Consider the following 21,318-nt stretch of genomic DNA (forward strand, 5'->3'; position numbering starts at 1 on the left):
CTTTTCACACTTCAAATATTCGTCAAATTTGGTTAACAAATTATTTGATGTTAAAATAAATTAAATTTACTTTTCCTTAATTTATAAATTATATCAACAAATTCTTTATAATTTTTATTTATTTATTTTAAATTTAATTTTTATGTGGGATTTAATCACTTTATAGTACAAAAATAAATAAACTGTAATTTATTTTTTCAAAATTTTCTTTATTTTTCTGTTTCATAAAAAAAATTTCCTAAACAAAATAATTACATTAAACAAATTTATAATTGGTTAATGTAATAAATGTAACCATGTGTGTTGCATGGGATTATTTCCCATGGCAACCGCCAGACAAAAAAACAAAATCACTTTTGAAAGTCATTGGGAACAATCACTTTTCACAAAGACTTTCAATCACTTTTGATTCACAATGACAACGATCACTTCAAGTCGTTGTCATTATTAAGCTTTTGAAAAAAAGGACATTGAAAAATCTACCAGGTTTGGCATATTTCTCTTCTTCTTCAGAGAGGAGGGGATAATATCTTTGTCTTCTGAAAACCATTAGAGAGAACATGTCGGAGAGACAGAATGTCCTGGCCTTGCTGTTCATATTATCAGAGCTTCTTCATGTCTGCTCAGGAGATGTTGGCACAGCAGGCCAATATCCGCCTCCTTATCTGCGTGAGTACAAAGACCCATAACAGCTTCCAAACTTACATATTCTTTTTTTTTTTTTTTTTGTAATCTGGGAATTGATACAGCAACTGCCTGCTACGGCAACGATATGTCTAAGTTCCCATCAAGCAGCTTATTCGCGTCGGCCGGAGATGGGATATGGGACAATGGGGCTGCGTGTGGGAGGCAGTACTTTGTCAAGTGCTTGAGCGCACAAATTCCAGGGATATGCAAAGCTGATCAGATCATCAAAGTGAAGGTAGTGGATAAAGCCTCTAGGAATGGAGAGATCCTTGTTCTTTCTACTATTGCATTTGGGGCTATTGCTAATCCTTCTGCTGTTTGGGTTAACATAGAGTTTGCAGAGTAAGTGTCATCCCTTTTAATATTAATTACATTGAATGATCTTTCAGGTAATTAATTTTTTTTAAAATGATTTCTGCTGGAATTTTTAATGTTCTTGTGGGCCGCTTGATATGCGTGCAGGGCTTGAGGGAGGGAGCTTTTTGAAGATCGGGCTGGGTTTGCGATGAGGGAGAAGGCTGTGTTTTTTCTTAATGCTTTTGGAAGGGGGTGAGTGGTTTTGTGTTTTTCCTCATTTGTTTTGGATCTTTTTGTAAGGGGTGAGTGTCTCTGTACCGAAATTCTGTGGGTCGCTTCAAGGCAATACAATCCTTTTGCTTATCGTTCACAAATAAATAAATAAAAATGTCTGAGGAGCTGCCTTTTTGTTATTGAGGTTTCCATTCTATGTTTTTAGCTTGAGGTCTTTCAATTTCAGTTTCTGTGATCACATCGCTGTGTTTTTTGTAAATCAATGAATGTGAGTCTTGGTTTTGGTGGTTGTGTTACATAAGTGGAGTTCTTTTGAGTTTTTAAAAGCTGAGGAATATCCAGAGGTTAAGCTTTTCCGATGAGCGGTAGAAGCAGAATTCTTTACACACACACATATATATATATATATATATGCTTACTTTTTTCATTGGAAAGATGTAATTCTTTATATTCCAACTTAGTAGAAGCAGAAGTTCCATTATTGAAATTGATTCCTTGTTTGGTTTTAAACAATGAATGTCTTTAATTACTGAATATTGGAAGAATTATGCCGATATTGCTTCTAAAATAGAATCAATCTTTTACATTAAGAAATCTATATGTGTCATGATTTTTAGCATATCCCACAAACATCAATTTGATACCTTTACGACCTATTTTATTTCAATTCAAAATGTACTCTTAAATAGCTTAAATTTGGTTCTCTGCTTTTGCTTTTTTTTTTTCCCCCATAATTCATATGGTATTTTTTCCAAAGCTTTATACCATACTCTATCACATAGATGACGACCAATAGGAAAACTGCACTAGTAATTTCTGTTAGTGTTGTATTCTTTCGTTCCATTCTACCATTTTGATACATGCGATGATCAATTAATTAAAAGCCTGACACATGGTAATGCAAGAACTCCTTCATTTTCAAAGCAGGTTATGCTTGTTATTTAGAGCCATTGCGGGCTCTGGGTATATGAGCCACAGTTAATGAAATTGCCCAGAAACAATCATACTGGTGGATATATAGATAGCATTTCATCCCATCAGACTGTCTTGATTTTAAAACAAAATTAGCTTATGTCATGAACCATAATTTCGATGATTTTGCTCTGATGCATAACCAGCAGCTTTAGTACCCTACATATAGCTTTGGAAAATGGTTTTGAATCATCACCTGATGCAAATTCTTGAACCATATTGTCCACCTCAATTGAACTGCACCCTGGTGTCTTCTTCATGCTCTTACTTCTCATGAGTTTCCTCATCCTCGATACACCATCCCACTTTCCCAAGTCTGCATAAAGATTTGAAAGCAAGACATAGTTCCCTGTATCGGCTGGTTCAAGCTCTAGCAGATGCTCCATTGCAATGACTGCAATCTTGAGATTGCCGTGACTTCTGCAGGAACTCAATAACGAACCCCAAATGGGTGAATCCGGCTTCCTTGGCATCTTCTTTACGAGTTCAAGAGCCTGATCAAGGCGTCCAGAAAGACCAAGAAGATTGACCAAACAACCATAATGCTCAACCCCTGGTTCTATATTGTAATCCCTTTTCATGGACTCGAAGTACCTCAATCCCTCATTCAAAAGGCCAGCATGGGCACAAGCTGTTAAAAGACCGACAAAGGTGATGATGCTGGGTTCAATCTTTGCCTTCTGCATTTCTTGAAACAATTCAATAGCTTCACGAGCTCTTCCATGATTTGCTAGCCCTACGATCATTGTACTCCAAGATATCACATCCCTCTCTTTCATCTGATCAAACAAGCGACGCCCTTGATCTATACTTCCACATTTTGCATACATTTCGATCAAAGCATTACAAACACAAATGTTGCGCAAAAACCCGGCTTTATCTGCATAAATATGTATCCATTTCCCTAACTCAAGAGCTCCTAGCTGGGCACAATCTGGTAAAACAGAAACAAGACTGATCTCATCCGGCTCAATACCGACCATTTGCATTCTCCGGAAAAATTCCAATGCATCTGCATAGCACCCAATTCGAGCATACCCGGAAACGATAGCTGTCCAAGAAAAAATGGTCTTGTCCTGCATCTCCTCAAAGATAGCTCTTGCCCTTCTCATCTGCCCTAATCTAACATGCCCTGAAATGAGGGTATTCCAAGAAACTGCATCTCTTTCAGTCATTTCCTCAAACACCCTGTGGGCATCATCCAAGCTATCACATTTTACATACATTTCCACAAGTGAATTTTCAACGACTGTATTGGACTTTTGCCCAAATTTGAACACATGCCCATGAACTTGCTTTCCCAGATCATAACACATAAGCCCTGCACATGATTTAACAACAAATGGGAAGGTGAATTTGTCAGGAAAAATGGGGTTTTCACCATGGGGGTTTCCAAGCATTTGCTTGTAAACAGTGATTGCTAGGACGTAAACTTTGTTATGCTTATAAGCTCTGATCATTGCATTGTACAAGAAAGCATTTGGGTCAGCCACTCCTTTGAATAACAAATTTGCATACTCTGTTTCTCCATAGTGATTACACACGTCCACCATTTTTGTCACCAAAAAGCTACTTTGTGAGAGTGAAAACTTGACAATGTGGGCATGGATTTTCTTCAATTCTACTATGTTGGGGCAGTCTTTCAAGATGGGTACAAACATATCTTCCATTTCTCTGATTTTCAAGGCCCTGAGCTTCCTGGCCATTGATGATCACGTGGCCAGTGACTTCCAGTCTGAATACTGTCAAGTTCTTGAGGTTATCACGGTCACAAAGTTTCTGACAGTGATTTCAAATGGTTATACTCCATTCTGGGGTTCTGACAGCCTTCAACTTTGAACCTTCAAAGGAAAACTCAAGAAGGAATCAAGCACTTTGGGCATTTGATTAAAAGGGTGATTGAGAACATGATGTTGGAAGACTGATCAAGCTGTTTTGGAGAATTGAAATATAACTATTTTTAGATACCTTATATCTCATCAAACACTGGTTAGATAAAAAATTTAAGCAAATATCTCAAAATGATGTTATGTATAATTTTCAATACATAAAAAAATGATTTTTTTATAATATTTTATGACTAAATATAAATTACAGAATACAATCCTCTCCGTGTTCAAGAAAATAAATGCCAAGCAACATGTGGTTGGTTGATACGGTATAGGACCAAACCTACGGGAGAAGGACCTGGTTCCATGACTATGTTCCCAATCGTGCCTCGGTCATAATTGACGTCCAAACCCAAGAAGCAAGGAATTCCCCACCAAGGCTTATTATGCTGTTGAGGAAGTTTAAGGGTCACACAGAGAGCAAGAGAAGTTCCAGCGGAGAGAAGAGGGGACTTGGATAGGAGATTCAGCAGATATTGTTCTCAATGAGACCATGGTTGGTGACTGATGACAGCTGAGTACTCAGCAGAATTGATGGGTTCTTTTAGAGCAGAGTAGTAGTTTGAAAGTGGGAAAGAAAAGTTTCATGAAGGAGATGGCACGCATTCGCAGGAAATTGGAACACTTTTGGCCCCAACTCCTTTCCATTCACTCTACCACTTCTTAATACCCGGGTTTTCCTAAAATATTCAGAATCAAAAAAGTTTTTATAAAATTATTACTCAAATGGTAAAAAAAAAATAGTGAAAAGCACGTGTTAATATTTAATTAATTTATAAAAAAAATTATTTAAAAATCAATAGTTTGAAAATTTTACCACATCAAATGTAAAGAGTGGAAATTTCAAAAATTAAATTTAAAATTAGTGAAAATTTTAAATATCAAATAATTGAGATTAAATTTTGAAATTTTGAATATTAAGTATATTGTGATAATTAATTTAATTATTATTAGGAAATTATTAGAGAATCGTGGGGAGAAAAACTTGGTAAAAATTTATATTATATCGAATTATTATAATGAATAATTAAAAAAATTGAATTTAATTTTATAACAAACCAATTTAATTTTTATAATTGAAATTAAATTTTATAGAATTACAAAACATTAAATAGAGTTGAATTGAAATTAAATTATAATACGTGAATTTAAAAAAAATATAGACAAAAAGGTAAATTAATTAAATGTGAATTTAGTGAACTTAACTTTTGAAAGTTTGATGGAATGGAAGAATTTGACAAATGAAGTAAATTAAATAAAGGTTATAACAAATAGTTGAGAATTTGATTTTTATAAATTGAATGACTAAATAATTTATAAAATTAAATTTTAGAAGATTGCTTAAATTTTTGTTGGTAAATAAATATTGGTAAAATTAATGAGTTAAAGTTTATTCTTTAGTTCCTTGGATGTCAAAGAATTATTTTATTTTATTTATACATTTTATGACATTGATTTTTTTAATAATTAATGAAATCAGGTCCTAAATTAATTTTAGAATAAAAATGTTTCAGGTAATTAAAGTCAAATCATTAGCTATAAAGAAAAAAACCAAATAATTTTCATAATTTTAATTTTAAAACCCAAATAAAAATAATAATAAAAGCAGAAATCAAATACATCCTAGGTTATATGTTTTCAGAAATTAATGTAAAAATTCTCTCTTTGGAATTCAAAGTAATGTCTCACGATGATTTTAAGAAATGTTTTTAACTTAAAAAGTGTTTTTGAAAAAAAAGAAAAAAATATTATACTCTAAAAATACTTTGAATCTTAGAACACGTTTAACAATATTTTTACTCAAAATATTTTTAATAAAAATATTTTCTTTGAAAATATTAGAATGTATTTGATAATAATTTTAAAAAATATTTTTATCATTTCTAATATTAAATAATAAAAATTTTCAAGCATAAAAAAAATTAAAAATGATTTTTAAAATTATTATTAAATAGACTCTTAATAAGATAATCACCTATAAAATATTTATTCAAAAAATATTATAAGTGATTTTTTAACGTTAAAGTGATTCTTTAGATTTTTAAAAATATTTTCTAAATTTTATTAAATACTTATTTTTTTTTTTCAAAAGCATTTTTTGCATACGCTAAAAGGGCTTTCTAGAACCTCGGCCAAACCTACTTTAATTGAATTTCGGTCCAAACATATTAAGAAAATACATATGAAAAATATGAAGGTCAAGAATGTGGAGCGTGGTGTTAACCAAAATATGATTAGGACTAAAAACCACACGCTTCAATGCCTTGAATGAATACTTGCTTTGGAGACTAATTCACTGACATCACAAATAAGACAACAAGTGAGAGAATTGACAAAAATAATAATATAATATTATTAATGTACAGAAAATGATGAGCTTCGTGTCAAAATATATTATTTTAATCATTTTAATTAAAGTTGTAATAGTCCATTTAAACTTTATTTTTTTAACTAAAATTGTAATTATAAACTTTATTTTTAAATTGAAGACGTAGTTACTAATTAAGGTTTTATTTTTGAACTAAAGAGACAATTATCAATCGATATTTCATTTTTGAACTAAAGCTGTAATTATCAACTGAGATTTTAATTATTTTTTTAAATTTAAAATTTAATTAGAAATTATTAAACTACAATTTATGATTAAAATTTAAAAAATATACTTAAATAATAAATTATTTTTATTTAAATTTAAGAATATAATATTACTTTAACAAACATAAATTGATAAATAAAATATATTATAAATGAATATTTTATTTATTAATAAATTAATAATCTTCAAATAATAAACTTATATAACGTATAAATAATATATAAAATTGTATAATTTATTAATTTAAGATATTTAATTTGTTGTTTTTTAAGATATTAATTTATTTGTATTGTGACAAATTTATCTTTATCGAAATAATAGTTTAAATATAAATAATTTATTATTAAAGTATATATTTTTAATTTCAATAATAAATTAATAAAAGAGTTTAGAGATAAAAAGGCTAAAAAAACATGAAATGTTTTGAGACTTAATAGTTGTATTTGCTTTCTATCCTCGATAATATTCTTTATAGTATATAATGAAATGATTCTCTGATTTAATTGAATCATATTAAAATCTCGTATTTTTTATGCATGGATTATTTAATCTTTATGTTTGCATTGATGGATCATTTGACACAGCATAAAGACAAATCTTTAGGCCATGGAATGACCCAGAGCAGAGTTGAAATAAACTTTTGAGCAGCAGATATGAGCTGGTGGCCTTGTGTGCATGTGTCTCACCAACTTGATCATAACCATACAGAGCCAAAACCACTTTATACTTAATAACTTGATCACCAAAAGTTACAATTTTTTGTTTATATTTATTGACAGAGATTTGTCGTCAATGATAAATTGGAGAATTTTGTTATTAAATAATATTATTAAATTATGATATTAAATAATATTCATAAATAATTAGATGATATACTTAATAATTAATTACTATATTTTTAATTTTTATATCATAGTAGTACTATTATAAAATAATATATGATTTCAGTAACTAATATTGTATACTATGATATTTTATTTATATTATTGTAGATAAATAATAATAAAAATAGTTAAAGATATATAAAGTTAAATATTATAATGTAAGTATATTTGAATGCTTTGTTATGAAATAATATAAATAGATATTATTTTAGTAATTAATATTCATAATATGACATATTATTTATATTATTTTATGTAAATAATGATGACAAAAGAATAATAATAATAATTGAAGATGTGCAAGATTACATCTACCCTTTTTCTAGAGCTAAAAACAGTAAAAACAGTGGAGCCTCACTTCCCACTTACCCTCACACCTACCCCTTTCTTTTTCCTCTTTTGCGGCCTCTCCCATTTTCCTTTTCTTATCCCACAAACACCCTTTTCTCACCCCCAAAAACCCCTTTTCTCTCTATTTTCTCTGATTTTCTCAACCCCCAAACACCCATATCTCTCTATTTTCTCTCATTTTATCAACTCCCAAACACCTCTCTCTCATTTCTTTCCCCCCTCTCTTACAATCTCTCATCTTCCCACATTTGTGTCTTCTCCCATAATATAAGTATATTTGAATCCTCTGTTATGAAATAATATAAATAATGATGACAAAAGAATAATAATAATAATTGAAGATGTGCAAGATTACATCCAAGGATGAAAATATCGGTAATCACGGATATATCGGTACTTCGATTTTACGGATATATCGGATATATCGGAGATATATTGGATATATCGGAGATATATCGGTGGATATTTTGGAAAAAAATATTGGTGCTTAAAATTGTTAAAAACTTATGAAAATGTAAAGAAAACCTCATAATAATATAATTAGAAGTATAATAGACATTTTAAAGTTATTTTATTGAAAATTTTGATACATGTATAACATGATTTATCATATTTGATAATAATATTGTATGCATCGATAAAAATATGAATTTTATAAGTGTACATTTATTATTAAATTACATATAATATTATGATATTTGATTATAATATGTCTAATTTTAAAATATATATTAATATTAAAATATGATCCATTTAATTCAATTGTATTAAACAATATAAAATAAATTATAATATATATATATATAATTTTTTAATATTTAATTAATTATTAATGATATTAAAAACATTATGAAGAAAATTATATAATTTTTATATTTTTGGTAATTAATTAAAAGAAAATTTTTTTTTAATTATAAAATAATTATAATTAATTTGCTCTTTAAAATATTCTTTTAACATTTTCTTTATATAAGGACTTTAAGTATATATATGTTTAATGCAATATATATCATAAGGGCGAGTTAGCCCAGATGGCAAGAAGGCTGAACCCCAAACCTTTTGGTTTGGGGTTCAAATCCCCTCGGAAGCAATTTGTTTGGGGAGGTGCACTGTAGCGGGGACACTGTAGCACATTTGGCTTTCACCGCGTTGACCAGGCGATATATCGAGGAAAATCGCCAATATATCGCGATAAATCGCCGATTTCTCGAGATTTATCCTGAAAAATCGGCTGGCCGATATTTCTGGAAGAAAAATCGTGTCGATACCCTTCGACACACGATATTTCGGCGATATATTGCCGAAATATCGCGACATTTTCCTCCTTGATTACATCTACCCTTTTTCCCATTTTGTGAGATTTAATCTTAGCCCTTCTTTACATATTTCTTTTTCCCATTCTATGAGATTTCATCCTAGCCATTCATCTCATATTCCTTTTTCCCATTTTTGTCTCTCTTCCCACTTACTCTCATACCTACCCCTTCTTGTTCCTCCTTTGCGGCTTCTCCCATTTTCCTTTTCTTATCCTCCAAACACCCCTTTTCTCTCTATTTTCTCAACCCCCAAACACCCATTCCTCTCCATTTTTTCTCAATTTCTTAACCCCGAAACACCCATATCTCTCTATTTTCTCTCATTTTATCAACCCCTAAACACCTCTCTCATTTCTTTCCCCCATCTCTTACATTTTCTTTTCCTCCCACATTTGTGTGTCCTCCTTTCATAGTCTCAACATTTCTAACACATAGATCCATCCATGACAACTGTCATGAATGCTCATCCTCGTCATAAACCAATCCGGCACAACAGACAGCCACACTCCACAAATGATCGGATCTCGCAATGCCATATTTTGTTGACCACTACATCTTTTCATTATGGTGTAAATAGATTTAATTGCAATTTGGTTTTTATTTTTTAGTTTTCTAGCTGATTATTGTGTAGGGATGTATTGGACTTTTGATATATTATTTGTTTGGTTGGTACCTTGGCTTACAACCTAGGTAATGTTCGATTTTCTATGGATTGATTAAGCTTTATTTGGGCTTATTTGAGATTGAATATGAATTTTTATTTTATGAATGTTAATTTTGTTCTACAAAATTTGGATATTATGTTTTGTAAATGAAATGAATTTGTCATAGGAAGTTGCTCCTGACCAACTCCCCTCTGCATTTAATGCCCACTGCTTATGACCAACACCACTCTGCATTAAATGCATAAGCCACTTTCGGTACCGAAGTGGTACCGTAGATTCTCCCTTTTTTCACGAACGCTTTCCAATGGACTCAACAACTAGTTCTATTTTGGGAGAATTGTGTTTTGGGCCCAAAAATTAACATTTGTCCTCCAACCACCCAAAACACAATTCTCCCTTCTATTTTTTGTGTCACGCGGTACTGACACTCTTCCAATTCCATGTACTGGGACCCTTTCCAATTCCATTCTAGAACTTTCGAGAGCTTTCGAGAGAGGGTAACTATCTTTATATATTGGAGATGCGATGAATTTTATCAGAAACTGCCTGCAATTACATTACAAGCTCTATATATATAAATAGAGAGAGAGAGAGGCATGTCGAAGAATGAACACCTCCAATTGGCGGCCTCGCTTCTCATATTTTCATGTCTTCTTCATGTCTGCTCAGGAGATATTGGGACAGCAGGCCAATATGCTCCCCCATATCTGCGTAAGCACCAAAGATCCATATCTGTAATTCAAAGCTTCCACACATTCTTTTCTTTTCTTTTTTAATCTGGGAATTGATACAGCAACTGCCTGCTACGGCAACGATGTGTCTAAGTTCCCATCAAGCAACTTATTCGCGTCAGCCGGAGATGGGATATGGGACAATGGAGCAGCGTGCGGCAGGCAGTACTTTGTCAGGTGCTTGAGCGCACAAACTCCGGGGATATGCAAAGCTGGTCAGATCATAAAAGTGAATATTGTGGATAGAGCCTCTAGGAATGGAGTGATGCTTGTTCTTTCTACTATTGCATTTGGGGCTATTGCTAATCCTTCTGCTTCTTTCGTTAACATAGAGTTTGCCGAGTAAGTGTCATCCCTTTTGATATTAATTACATTGAATCATCCCTTTTAAGAAAATTATTTATGCTGGAAGTTTTAATGTTTTTGTGGGGCGCTTGATGTGCGCGCAGAGCTTGAGGGTTGCAATGGATATTAATGCGGATATACATCTGGGAGCTTTTTGTATATCTGATGGCTTGAGGGAGAAGGTTTTTTGCTTTTTGTTATTGAGGTTTCCATTCTATGTCTTTCAATTTCGGTTTCTGTGATCACATCGCTGTGTTTTTTTTGAATCAATGTAAGTGGAGTTCTTTTGAGTTTTTGAAAGTTGAGGAATATCCAGAGGATACGCTTTTCCGATGAGCGGTAGAAGCAGAATTCTTTATATATATATATATGCTTATTGGAAAGATGTAATTCTTTATATTCCAACATTATACAATGCAACCTTAGTAGAAGCAGAAGTTCTATCATTGAAATTTTCTTACCCTGCCTTGGTTGCTTTTTCCTTTCCTGCTCTTAAATTTAGCTAGAATTTTCCTACACTTTGCTGGGTTGTTTCAAAATAATTCTTTTATATTTTTAGATCTTGATTATCTATTGTTTTTTTTTTTTTTTTTTTTTGAGAATTTTCTTTATTATTTTCTAAAATTGAATCTTTCAATTCCTTTTTGTTTGGTTCTAAACAATGAATGTCTAAGAATTATGCCGATATTGCTTCTAAAATAGAATCAATCTTTTACATTAAGACATGTATATGTTTTATGATTTTTAGCATATCCCAAAGACATCGATTTGATACCTTTAGGACCTACTTTATTTCAATTAAATAGGCTAAATTTGGTTCTCTGTTTTTTTTTTTTTCCAAAGCTTTATACCATAGATGACGACCAATTTGGAAAACTGCACTAGCAATTTCTGTTAGTGTTGTATTCTTTAATTCTATTCTACCATTTTGATACACGCGATGATCAATTAATTAAAAGCCTGACACATGGAAATGTAAGAACCCCTTCATTTTCGAAGCAGGTTATGCTTGTTATTTAGAGCCATTGCGGGCTCTGGGTATATGAGCCACAGTTAATGAAATTGCACAGAAACAATCATATTGGTGGATATATAGATAGCATTTCATATTGATTTTAAAACAAAATTAGCTTATGTCATGAACCATAATTTCGATGATATCATCATCCATTTTGCTCTGATGCATAACCAGCAGCTTTAGTACCCTATATATAGCTTTGGAAAATGGTTTTGAATCATCACCTGATGCATATTCTTGAACCATATTGTCCACCTCAATTGAACTACACCCTGGTGTCTTGTTCATGTACTTACTACTCATGAGTTTCCTCATCCTCGATACACCATCCCACTTTCCCAAGTCTGCATAAAGATTTGAAAGTGTGAGTGTTTAGCTAGGTTGGCAATTCCGGACAAAATTCCTGAGTGTCCCCTAACTCGGCTTTCCTATTCCTATTCGGACTACTTGACTTGAAGACTAAGACTTTGCTAAGAGGCCGAGGTATGTAGTCGAGTGTGGAGTGATTGGATGTGAATCAACCCGGTTTTTAATCTTTAAATGTGTTAGAAAGTTGGGAAAAATGGTTTTTGGTGCAAGACTTTCATTCCTCTGTTTCTGGATCGATCCAGGGGTAGGGGTGGATCTATCCAACTAATGTTTTTTTGATCAAATCTCAGCCATTAGATTAAGGGTTTCTTTTTACACTTTGAAAACCAATCTTCTCTCATTTTCTGGTGAGAGTGACTGCAGAAACGTGGAGAAAGCAGCCACACTCCTTGTGTTCTTCATCTTCTCATTTTGTTTTCCAAATTTGGGGTTTTTGATTGCAAAGAAAATCCACTTCTCTTAATGTTTTCCAAACTGGTTTTTAATGGATTTTCTTGAGCAACAAATGGGTTGATTCCTTCCTTCCTTCATATCTCAATCTCTCATTCTATTTGGGTTTGTGCAAAAACTCATTTTCTTCTTGTGTGGATTCAAGAAGAGGCCGAGATTGAGCTTGGTGCGGACTCCAAGTGTGCTCCAAAAGGAGAAGCTGAAAATGAAGGTACTAGTCAAGTATTCCGGGAAGGATTGGTTGGCTTGAGCTAGGTAAAACCTTGTACTTAGTTTTTATTCTTCATAGTGGAGTTTTCAATCGGTGATAGGCCCGTGGTTTTTGATCTCTTCGGAGGTTTTCCACGTTAAAAATCCGGTGTTCATTGTCTCTTTCTCTCACTCTATATTTTGATTTATTTTTGAGGAGTGTTGAAGCATTTGCATGTGTTTTGCATTTATAAATTGTTGGGAGAGTGTTGATGCATACATTATTGCTTGTGAATGTTTTGCTTTGTTGAAAAGTTATTGAAAGAAAAATTTCTTGACATTAAGATAATCTAAGGTTAGGTAATCTTTGTTGGGAGAATTTTTAAATTGTTCTACAACACCTATTCACCCCCCTCTAGGTGTAGTTCATTATTGAGATTCACATTTTCAGAAAGCAAGACAGTTCCCCGTATCGTCTGGTTCAAGCTCGAGCAGATGCTCCATTGCAATGGCTACAATCTCGAGATTGCCGTGACTTCTGCAGGAACTCGATAACAAACCCCAAATATCCGAATCCGGCTTCATTGGCATCTTCTTTATGAGTTCAAGAGCCTGATCAAGGCGCCCAGAAAGACCAAGAAGATTGACCAAACAACCATAATGCTCAACCCCTGGTTCTATATTGTCATCTCTTTCCATTGACTCAAAGTACCCCAATCCTTCATTCAAAAGGCCAGCATGGGCACAAGCTGATAAAAGACCAACAAAGGTGATGATGTTGGGTTCCACCTTTGCCTTCTGCATTTCTTGAAACAATTCAATGTTAAAATCAATTAAGATGAATACCCTAATTTCATATATACTGGAATATTTAACAAGGTGAATACCCTAATTTCATATATATCATATATACTGGAATATTTAACAAGGTGAATACCCTAATTTCATATATACTGGAATCTCCTGATTAAAAACAATGAGTAGAAAAATAATAGCGGAAGCATACCTGAATCCATTGAAGGAGAAACCTTATAGGAAGAAAACCCTTTGAGATGGTTTTCCAATTCTAGCCACTAGATTTTGTGTCAATTTCTCTCTGAGAGGATTTTCAGAAATTGGAATGCGTAGTCGTAGAATGGGGACCATAACCCTATTTATAAACCGCTAGGGCAGTTTTAATTTTTATCACAATTATATTTCTGCCCCTCATAGAAATAATAATTATCTAATGGTATCTACACAATAATCTCATGACAATTATACCCTTAATCCAATTAATCAATTATTAATTAGATCACTATATTTAGGCTTAATTAAATGATAGCACACACATTTTAATTATTTACATGTGTGGCCCAAATTATAGATTAATTACAAAAATTAATCTAACAATCTCCCACTGGGCCACATGCATATGTAATCAAATAAATGTGTTTAACCTTATGAGCTCAAAATTTGCTATCATGTCCTTAGGGTATATCCGAACAATCTCGTCCATTAACTATACTGACATAGGATCAAGGTGGCCTTTGTTACATCAATCGTTACTAGACTAATCAATGGTCACATATATCTGTACAGCTAAATGACATAGATCAATCATGAGTGCATAGCATGGAAATTACATGCAATGTGATCTATTCATGCCTATTTCCAACTGGTCCTACTTAACTTTATTGAGATCAAATCTTTAGCATAATTTAACAGAGTGCAATGAAATGAATACTTTATTTCTACAGAACACAATCTAAATGTATAGATAAAGTCTAAACATAACATAGAGCAATATACAATGAATAATATAAACTCCCACTAAATTTGGATATCCTCAAATGAGACAACACCCATATGAGCAGTGTGCTCATGAAAGACCTTGGGTGGTAATCCCTTTGTAAGCGGATCCGCTATCATGGAGTTTGTTCCAATATGCTCTATGGATATCTATCCACTCTGTACTTTTTCTTTTACAACTAGGAACTTGATATCAATGTATTTTGATTTTGTAGAACTCCTGTTGTTATTGGAATATAAAACTGCTGATTTATTGTCACAAAATATCTTCAGTGGTCTTTCAATACCATCCAGAACACGCAGTCCAGTGACAAAATTTCGTAGCCATATTCCTTGATTGGATGCCTCATAACATGCTACAAACTCTACTTCCATGGTGGATGAAGTTATGAGTGTCTGTTTGGCAGACCTCCATGAAATTGCTCCACCAGCCAACAGATAAATATAGCCTGATGTGGATCTTCTGCTGTCTTGGCATCCAACAAAGTCGGAGTCGGAATACCCAATGAACTCTAACTGATCCAATCTCCTATATGTAAGCATGTACTCTTTTGTTCTCTATTAATATCTCATAACCTTCTTGGCTGCTCTCTAATGATCCATTCCAGGGTTACTTAGATATCTGCCTAACATGCCAACAATGTACGCAATATCCGGACGTGTACATACCTGAGCATACATTAGACTCCCCACAGCCGAAGCGTAAGGAATCTTCTGCATTTCTTGACTTTCTAAACTATTTTTAGGGCATTGATTAAGACTGAATTTGTCTCCTTTAGCGACAAGGGTATCACCTGGTTTGCTATTTTGCATGCCATACCTTTGGAGGACTTTATCAATATAGGTCCTTTGTGACAATCCTAAAATACCCCTAGAACGATCTCGGTGTATCTGGATTCCTAAGACAAAGGAGGCATCACCAAGATATTTCATCTCAAAATGTTTTGATAAAAATCTCTTGGTGTCGTGCAATATGCTAATATCATTTGTGGCTAGCAATATGTCATCGACATATAAAACCAGGAAAATATACTTACTCCCACTGAATTTGTGATACACACATTCATCCATAAGATTTGCCTCAAAACCATATGAGACAATAATTTGATGAAACTTGAAGTACCACTGACGAGAAGCTTGCTTGAGCCCATAAATGGATTTAGTTAATTTACAAACCATATTCTTTGAGTCTTCGGACACAAAATTTTCTGGTTGTACCATATAAATTGTTTCATCAATGTCACCATTGAGAAACGTTGTTTTAACATCCATTTGATGTAACTCAAGATCATAATGTGCAACTAGTGCCATGATTATCCTGAAAGAGTCCTTCGTAGAAACTGGAGAGAAGGTCTCTTTGAAGTCAATTCCTTCTTTTTGAGTAAAGCCTTTAGCTACAAGATGTGCTTTATATCTTTCTACATTACCATTTGAATCCCGCTTGGTTTTAAATATCCATTTACAACCAATGGGCTTCGTACCAACTGGTAATGGGACAAGTTCCCAAACTTTATTGTCTTGCATAGATTTGTACTCTTCATTCATGGCTTCAATCCATTTCTGAGAGTTGGAACTTTTCATGGCTTGCTGGAAGTTGATTGGATCATCTTCCATCATTCCACTTTCTACCTCACGTTCCTGGAGATATACGATATAATCGTCCGAAATTGCATTTCTTCTCTCTCTAGTGGATCTCCTTAATGGCATATTTTCTTGAGGTTGTTGAGTTTGTTCTTCAAGAGCAATGTCCTCATTTGCAATTAAGGGTTGAACAATATTGTCTGTTGGTTGAGGATCCAAATTTACTTCTTGATCAATGATAGGTAGTGAAACCTGTACATTATCAAAAACAATAGTAGATCCCTCTTCCTCCTCAAAGACAATATTCCTAGCATGATTTCTCCTCCCAAACTCAACATCCTCAAAAAATGTTGCAGTTCCCGTCTCAAAAATTGACCTAATAGCAGGATCATAAAATTTAAAACCCCTTGATCGCTCTGCATAGCCAATAAAGTAGCTGCTAACTGTTTTAGAGTCCAATTTCTTTTCATGAGGCTTATAAGGTCTCGCTTCAGCTGGACATCCCCAAATATGAAAATGCTTTAAACTGGGCTTTCGACCCGTCCAAAGCTCATAAGGCGTTTTAGCAGCCGCTTTAGTTGGCACCCGATTCAGGATATAAGCTGTCGTTTTGAGTGCTTCACCCCAGAGTTTTTCGGGTAAAGTAGAATGACTAATCATACTCCTTACCATGTCTTTAAGAGTTCGGTTTCGTCTTTCTGCTACACCATTCATGCTAGGTGATCCTGGCATGGTGTATTGAGGGACGATCCCACATTCCTCTAGGTATTTAGCAAATGGTCCTGGACGTTGTTCACCTGATCCGTCATATCTACCATAGTATTCACCACCACGGTCAGATCTGACGCTCTTTATTCTTTTGTTGAGTTGTAACTCAACTTCTGCTTTAAATGTTTTGAACACGTCCAATGATTGTGATTTCTCATGTATAAGAAATAGGTAGCCATATCTTGAATAGTCGTCTATGAATGTTATAAAGTACTGTTGACCATTCCAAGATGCCGTAGGGTATGGTCCACAGATATCTGTATGAATTAATTCTAAGACGTCTGTAGCTCTATTGGCACCTAATTTCTTTGTTTTGGTCTGTTTTCCTTTAATACACTCAACACAAATATCAAAATCTGAAAAGTCAAGTGAATCCAAAATCCCATCGGACACAAGTCGCTCAACTCTAGATTTAGAGATATGACCTAGGCGTTTGTGCCACAATGAGGCCGAATTATCTTTATTCAATTTACGTTTTGTACCTCGTGATTCCACATGCAAGGTTTCATTATAGGACGAAACAGTTTCCAACAAATATAGATTATCATAAACATTAAGTAAACCGGTTCCTACAGCATTTGAATTAATAGATAATGTAAATCTATTGTTTCCAAATGAACAACAATAACCTGATTTGTCCAAAACAGAAACTGAAATTAAATTCTCTCTGAAAGACGGTACAACAAAAGTATCTATTAAATCCAAAAAATAACCAGATTTCAATAATAATCTAAAGTGCCCTATTGCCTCTACTTCTACCGACTGATCGTCTCCGACATAGATGCATCTTTTAGCATCACTTGGTTTTCGGTAACTCAGGCAACCCTGCATAGAAACACAAATGTGAGTAGTAGCACCAGAATCTAACCACCATGTGTTTCTAGATACTGAAGCTAAATTAACTTCAGAACAGACCAAAGTAAGAAACATACCTTTCTTAACACGCCAAGCAGCATACTTGGTACATTCCTTCTTAGTATGTCCAGGCTTATTACAGAAGAAACATGTTACCTCAACTTTTTGTTTCTTTTGTTCTGGACCATTAGAAGCAACAACCTTATTATCCTTATTCTTTCGTTTGCCCTTATCCTTGGAAGTGCTAGCCAGATGAGCACTTTCGGTCTTGTCTTGCTTCAATCTCTCTTCCTCTTGCACACAGAATGAAATGAGCTCATTAAGAGTCCATTTATCCTTTTGACAGTTATAACTGACCTTGAATTGATTAAATTGTGCAGGAAGAGAGATGAGAACCAAATGCACGAGTAAATCATCAGATAACTCGAGTTTCAAAGCCTTAAGTTTTGAAGCAAGATGAGACATCTCCATGATGTACTCCCGAACATTACCCTTGCATTTATACTTCATTGAAATCAAGCTTACTAAAAGCGTGCTCGTTTCAGCCTTATCGTTTTTGGCAAAACGTTTCTGAATTTCTGCAAGGAAGTCACTGGCATTAGTAACCTCATCGGTTACCGCACTCCTGAAAGCTTCTGGAATGCCACGCTTCATGATCATAAGACTTAGCCTATTTGAACATTCCCACTTACCCCAATAAACCTCATCTTCTTGAGTACTTTCCTCATTGAGTTCATCGGGTTTGGGCATTCTCAAGGCTAAGTCTATCCATGCAGCCTAAGAGAATCATCATATTATCTTTCCAGTCCTTAAAATTAATCCCATTTAACATAGGGACATTATTGATGTTGGCAGATATAGAAGTAGTTGATATAAAAGCTGAATTGAGAACAAAATAAAATGAATCAAATAAACCATCATGCTCACATAAAATAAGCAATTAAACACATAATCTTTAAATTTAAAAGCAAATTATGACATTTCAAGATACCTAGCACAACATTAATATCAAGTCTTTGGACAATAATATTAACTGTAAGTGGTACTCTTGTTGTAGTGATCAAACATTGATGATAAGTTATGTCAAATAATAAATCTATCTTTAGATTGATTTATTATTCACATTAAGTTACCTTTATAATCATCACATATTTATCACCATAGGTATGTATGCAATTTGACCAAATATTAACTTTCCTTTGGGCCAGTCAATACCCGCATGAATCACATACACACAAATATCTAACACCCCGAACAGACTAATCTACACGAAAGATGTCACTTTGGTGATTTTCCGCTTTAATTAACCTATTTAAAATGCTAGATCAATAACTTAAATATTAATATCATAAAATGCTATTAAATAATAATAATAATAATAATAATAATAAATTTATCAACTCAATATTTCATAAATCTTAATCCATTGACATATATATATATATATATATATATTAAAATAATAACTCAAAGAATTTATCAAGGAGTAGGCTCTGATACCACTTGTTAAAATCAATCAAGATGAATACCCTAATTTCATATATACTGGAATATTTAACAAGGTGAATACCCTAATTTCATATATACTGGAATCTCCTGATTAAAAACAATGAGTAGAAAAATAATAGCGGAAGCAGACCTGAATCCATTGAAGGAGAAACCTTATAGGAAGAAAACCCTTTGAGATGGTCTTCTAATTCTAGCCACTAGATTCTGTGTCAATTTCTCTCTGAGAGGATTTTCAGAAATTGGAATGCGTAGTCGTAGAATGGGGACCATAACCCTATTTATAAACCGCTAGGGCAGTTTTAATTTTTATCACAATTATATTTTTGTCCCTCATAGAAATAATAATTATCTAATGGTATCTACACAATAATCTCATGACAATTATACCCTTAAGCCAATTAATCAATTATTAATTAGATCATTATATTTAGGCTTAATTAAATGATAGCACACATATTTTAATTATTTACATGTGTGGCCCAAATTATAGATTAATTACAAAAATTAATCTAACATTCAATAGCTTCACGAGCTCTTCCATGATTTGCTAGCCCTACAATCATTGTACTCCCAAGATATCACATCCCTCTCATTCATCTTATGAAACAAGCGACGCCCTTCATCCATACTTCCACGTTTTGCATACACTTCGATCAAAGCATTACAAACACAAATGTCGCGCAAAAACCCGGCTTTATCTGCATAAATATGTATCCATTTCCCTAACTCAAGAGCTCCCAGCTGGGCACAAGCTGGTAAAACAGAAACAAGACTGATCTCATCAAGCTCAATATCCACCATTTGCATTCTCCGGAAAAATTCCAATGCAACTGCATGGCACCCAATGCGAGCATACCCGGAAACGATAGCTGTCCAAGAAAAAATGGTCTTGTCCTGCAGCTCCTCAAAGATAGCCCTTGCCCTTCTCATCTGCCCTAATCTAACATGCCCTGAAATGAGGGTATTCCAAGAAACTGCATCCCTTTCGGTCATTTCCTCAAACACCCTGTGGGCATCATCCAAGCTATCACATTTTACATACATTTCCACAAGAGAATTTTCAATCACTGTATTGGACTTTGGCCCAAATTTGAACGCATGCCCATGAACTTGTTTTCCCAGATTATAACACATAAGTCCTGCACATGTTTAACAACAAATGGGAAGGTGAATTTGTCAGGAAATGGGGTTTTCACCATGGGAGTGTCCAAGCATTTGCTTGTGAACAGTGATTGCTAGGATGTAAACTTTGTTATGCTTATAAGCTCTGATCATTGCATTGTACAAGAAAGCATTTGGGTCAGCCACCCTTTTGAATAACAAATTTGCATACTCTGTTTCTCCATGGTGATTACACATATCCACCATTTTTGTCACCAAAAAGCTACTTTATGAGAGTGAAAACTTGACTACGTGGGCATGGATTTTCTTCAATTCTACCATGTTCGGGCAGTTTTTCAAGATGGGTACAAACATATCTTCCATTTCTCTGATTTTCAAGGCCCTGAGCTTCCTGGCCATTGATGATTACGTGGCCAGTGACTTCCAGTCTGAAAATTTGCCAAGTTCTTGAGGCTATCATGGTCCCAAAGTTTCTGACAGTGATTTCAAATGGTTATACTCCATTCTGGGGTTTCTGACAGCCTTCAACTTTGAACCTTCATTAAGGAAAACTCAACAAGGAATCAAACACTTTGCATCTGATTAAAAGGGTGATTGAAAAAACATGACGTTGGAAGAATGATCAAGCTGTTTAGGAAAAATAAAATATAACTATTTTTGGATAAAAATACAATTTAGTAATTTTTAAAATCTTATATC

General features: G+C 33.6%; 3 protein-coding genes and 1 pseudogene across 3 annotated transcripts; 2 read left to right on the forward strand and 2 right to left on the reverse strand.

Moving 5' to 3' along the window:
* The first annotated feature begins 497 nt into the window (after positions 1–497).
* On the forward strand, positions 498–1,414 carry LOC104879013 (EG45-like domain containing protein). Its single transcript, XM_010650296.2, has 3 exons — positions 498–669; positions 750–1,029; positions 1,150–1,414. Exons 1-3 carry the CDS (start codon positions 561–563, stop codon positions 1,154–1,156), a joined length of 396 nt encoding a protein of 131 aa, XP_010648598.1. The 5' UTR covers positions 498–560; the 3' UTR covers positions 1,157–1,414.
* A 674-nt stretch (positions 1,415–2,088) lies between these two features.
* Positions 2,089–4,709, reverse strand: LOC100260991 (pentatricopeptide repeat-containing protein At2g20540). The gene has a single exon (XM_002282092.4). The coding sequence runs from the start codon at positions 3,894–3,896 to the stop codon at positions 2,283–2,285; it is 1,614 nt and encodes a 537-aa protein (XP_002282128.1). The 5' UTR covers positions 3,897–4,709; the 3' UTR covers positions 2,089–2,282.
* Positions 4,710–10,421: 5,712 nt separating this feature from the next.
* Positions 10,422–11,419, forward strand: LOC104879012 (EG45-like domain containing protein). The gene is made up of 3 exons (XM_010650295.3): positions 10,422–10,602; positions 10,685–10,964; positions 11,072–11,419. The coding sequence occupies exons 1-3, from the start codon at positions 10,488–10,490 to the stop codon at positions 11,076–11,078; spliced, it is 402 nt and encodes a 133-aa protein (XP_010648597.1). The 5' UTR covers positions 10,422–10,487; the 3' UTR covers positions 11,079–11,419.
* A 520-nt stretch (positions 11,420–11,939) lies between these two features.
* LOC100245614 (pentatricopeptide repeat-containing protein At2g20540-like) lies at positions 11,940–21,174 on the reverse strand (annotated as a pseudogene).
* Between the last annotated feature and the right edge of the window lie 144 nt (positions 21,175–21,318).

Source organism: Vitis vinifera, chromosome 4 (genome assembly GCF_030704535.1).
Source record: "Vitis vinifera cultivar Pinot Noir 40024 chromosome 4, ASM3070453v1".
In the NCBI taxonomy this organism is placed as follows: Eukaryota; Viridiplantae; Streptophyta; class Magnoliopsida; order Vitales; family Vitaceae; genus Vitis; species Vitis vinifera.

What these genes read in the sequence shown, in the direction of transcription:
- LOC104879013 (XM_010650296.2), top strand. Translation starts at nt 561, where the DNA reads ATGTCGGAGAGACAGAATGTCCTGGCCTTGCTGTTCATATTATCAGAG. An exon ending in ATATCCGCCTCCTTATCTGC is followed by an intron (nt 670 to 749) that starts GTGAGTACAAAG and finishes GAATTGATACAG; the next exon opens with CAACTGCCTGCTACGGCAAC.
- LOC100260991 (XM_002282092.4), bottom strand. Translation starts at nt 3,896, where the DNA reads ATGGCCAGGAAGCTCAGGGCCTTGAAAATCAGAGAAATGGAAGATATG.
- LOC104879012 (XM_010650295.3), top strand. Translation starts at nt 10,488, where the DNA reads ATGTCGAAGAATGAACACCTCCAATTGGCGGCCTCGCTTCTCATATTT. An exon ending in ATATGCTCCCCCATATCTGC is followed by an intron (nt 10,603 to 10,684) that starts GTAAGCACCAAA and finishes GAATTGATACAG; the next exon opens with CAACTGCCTGCTACGGCAAC.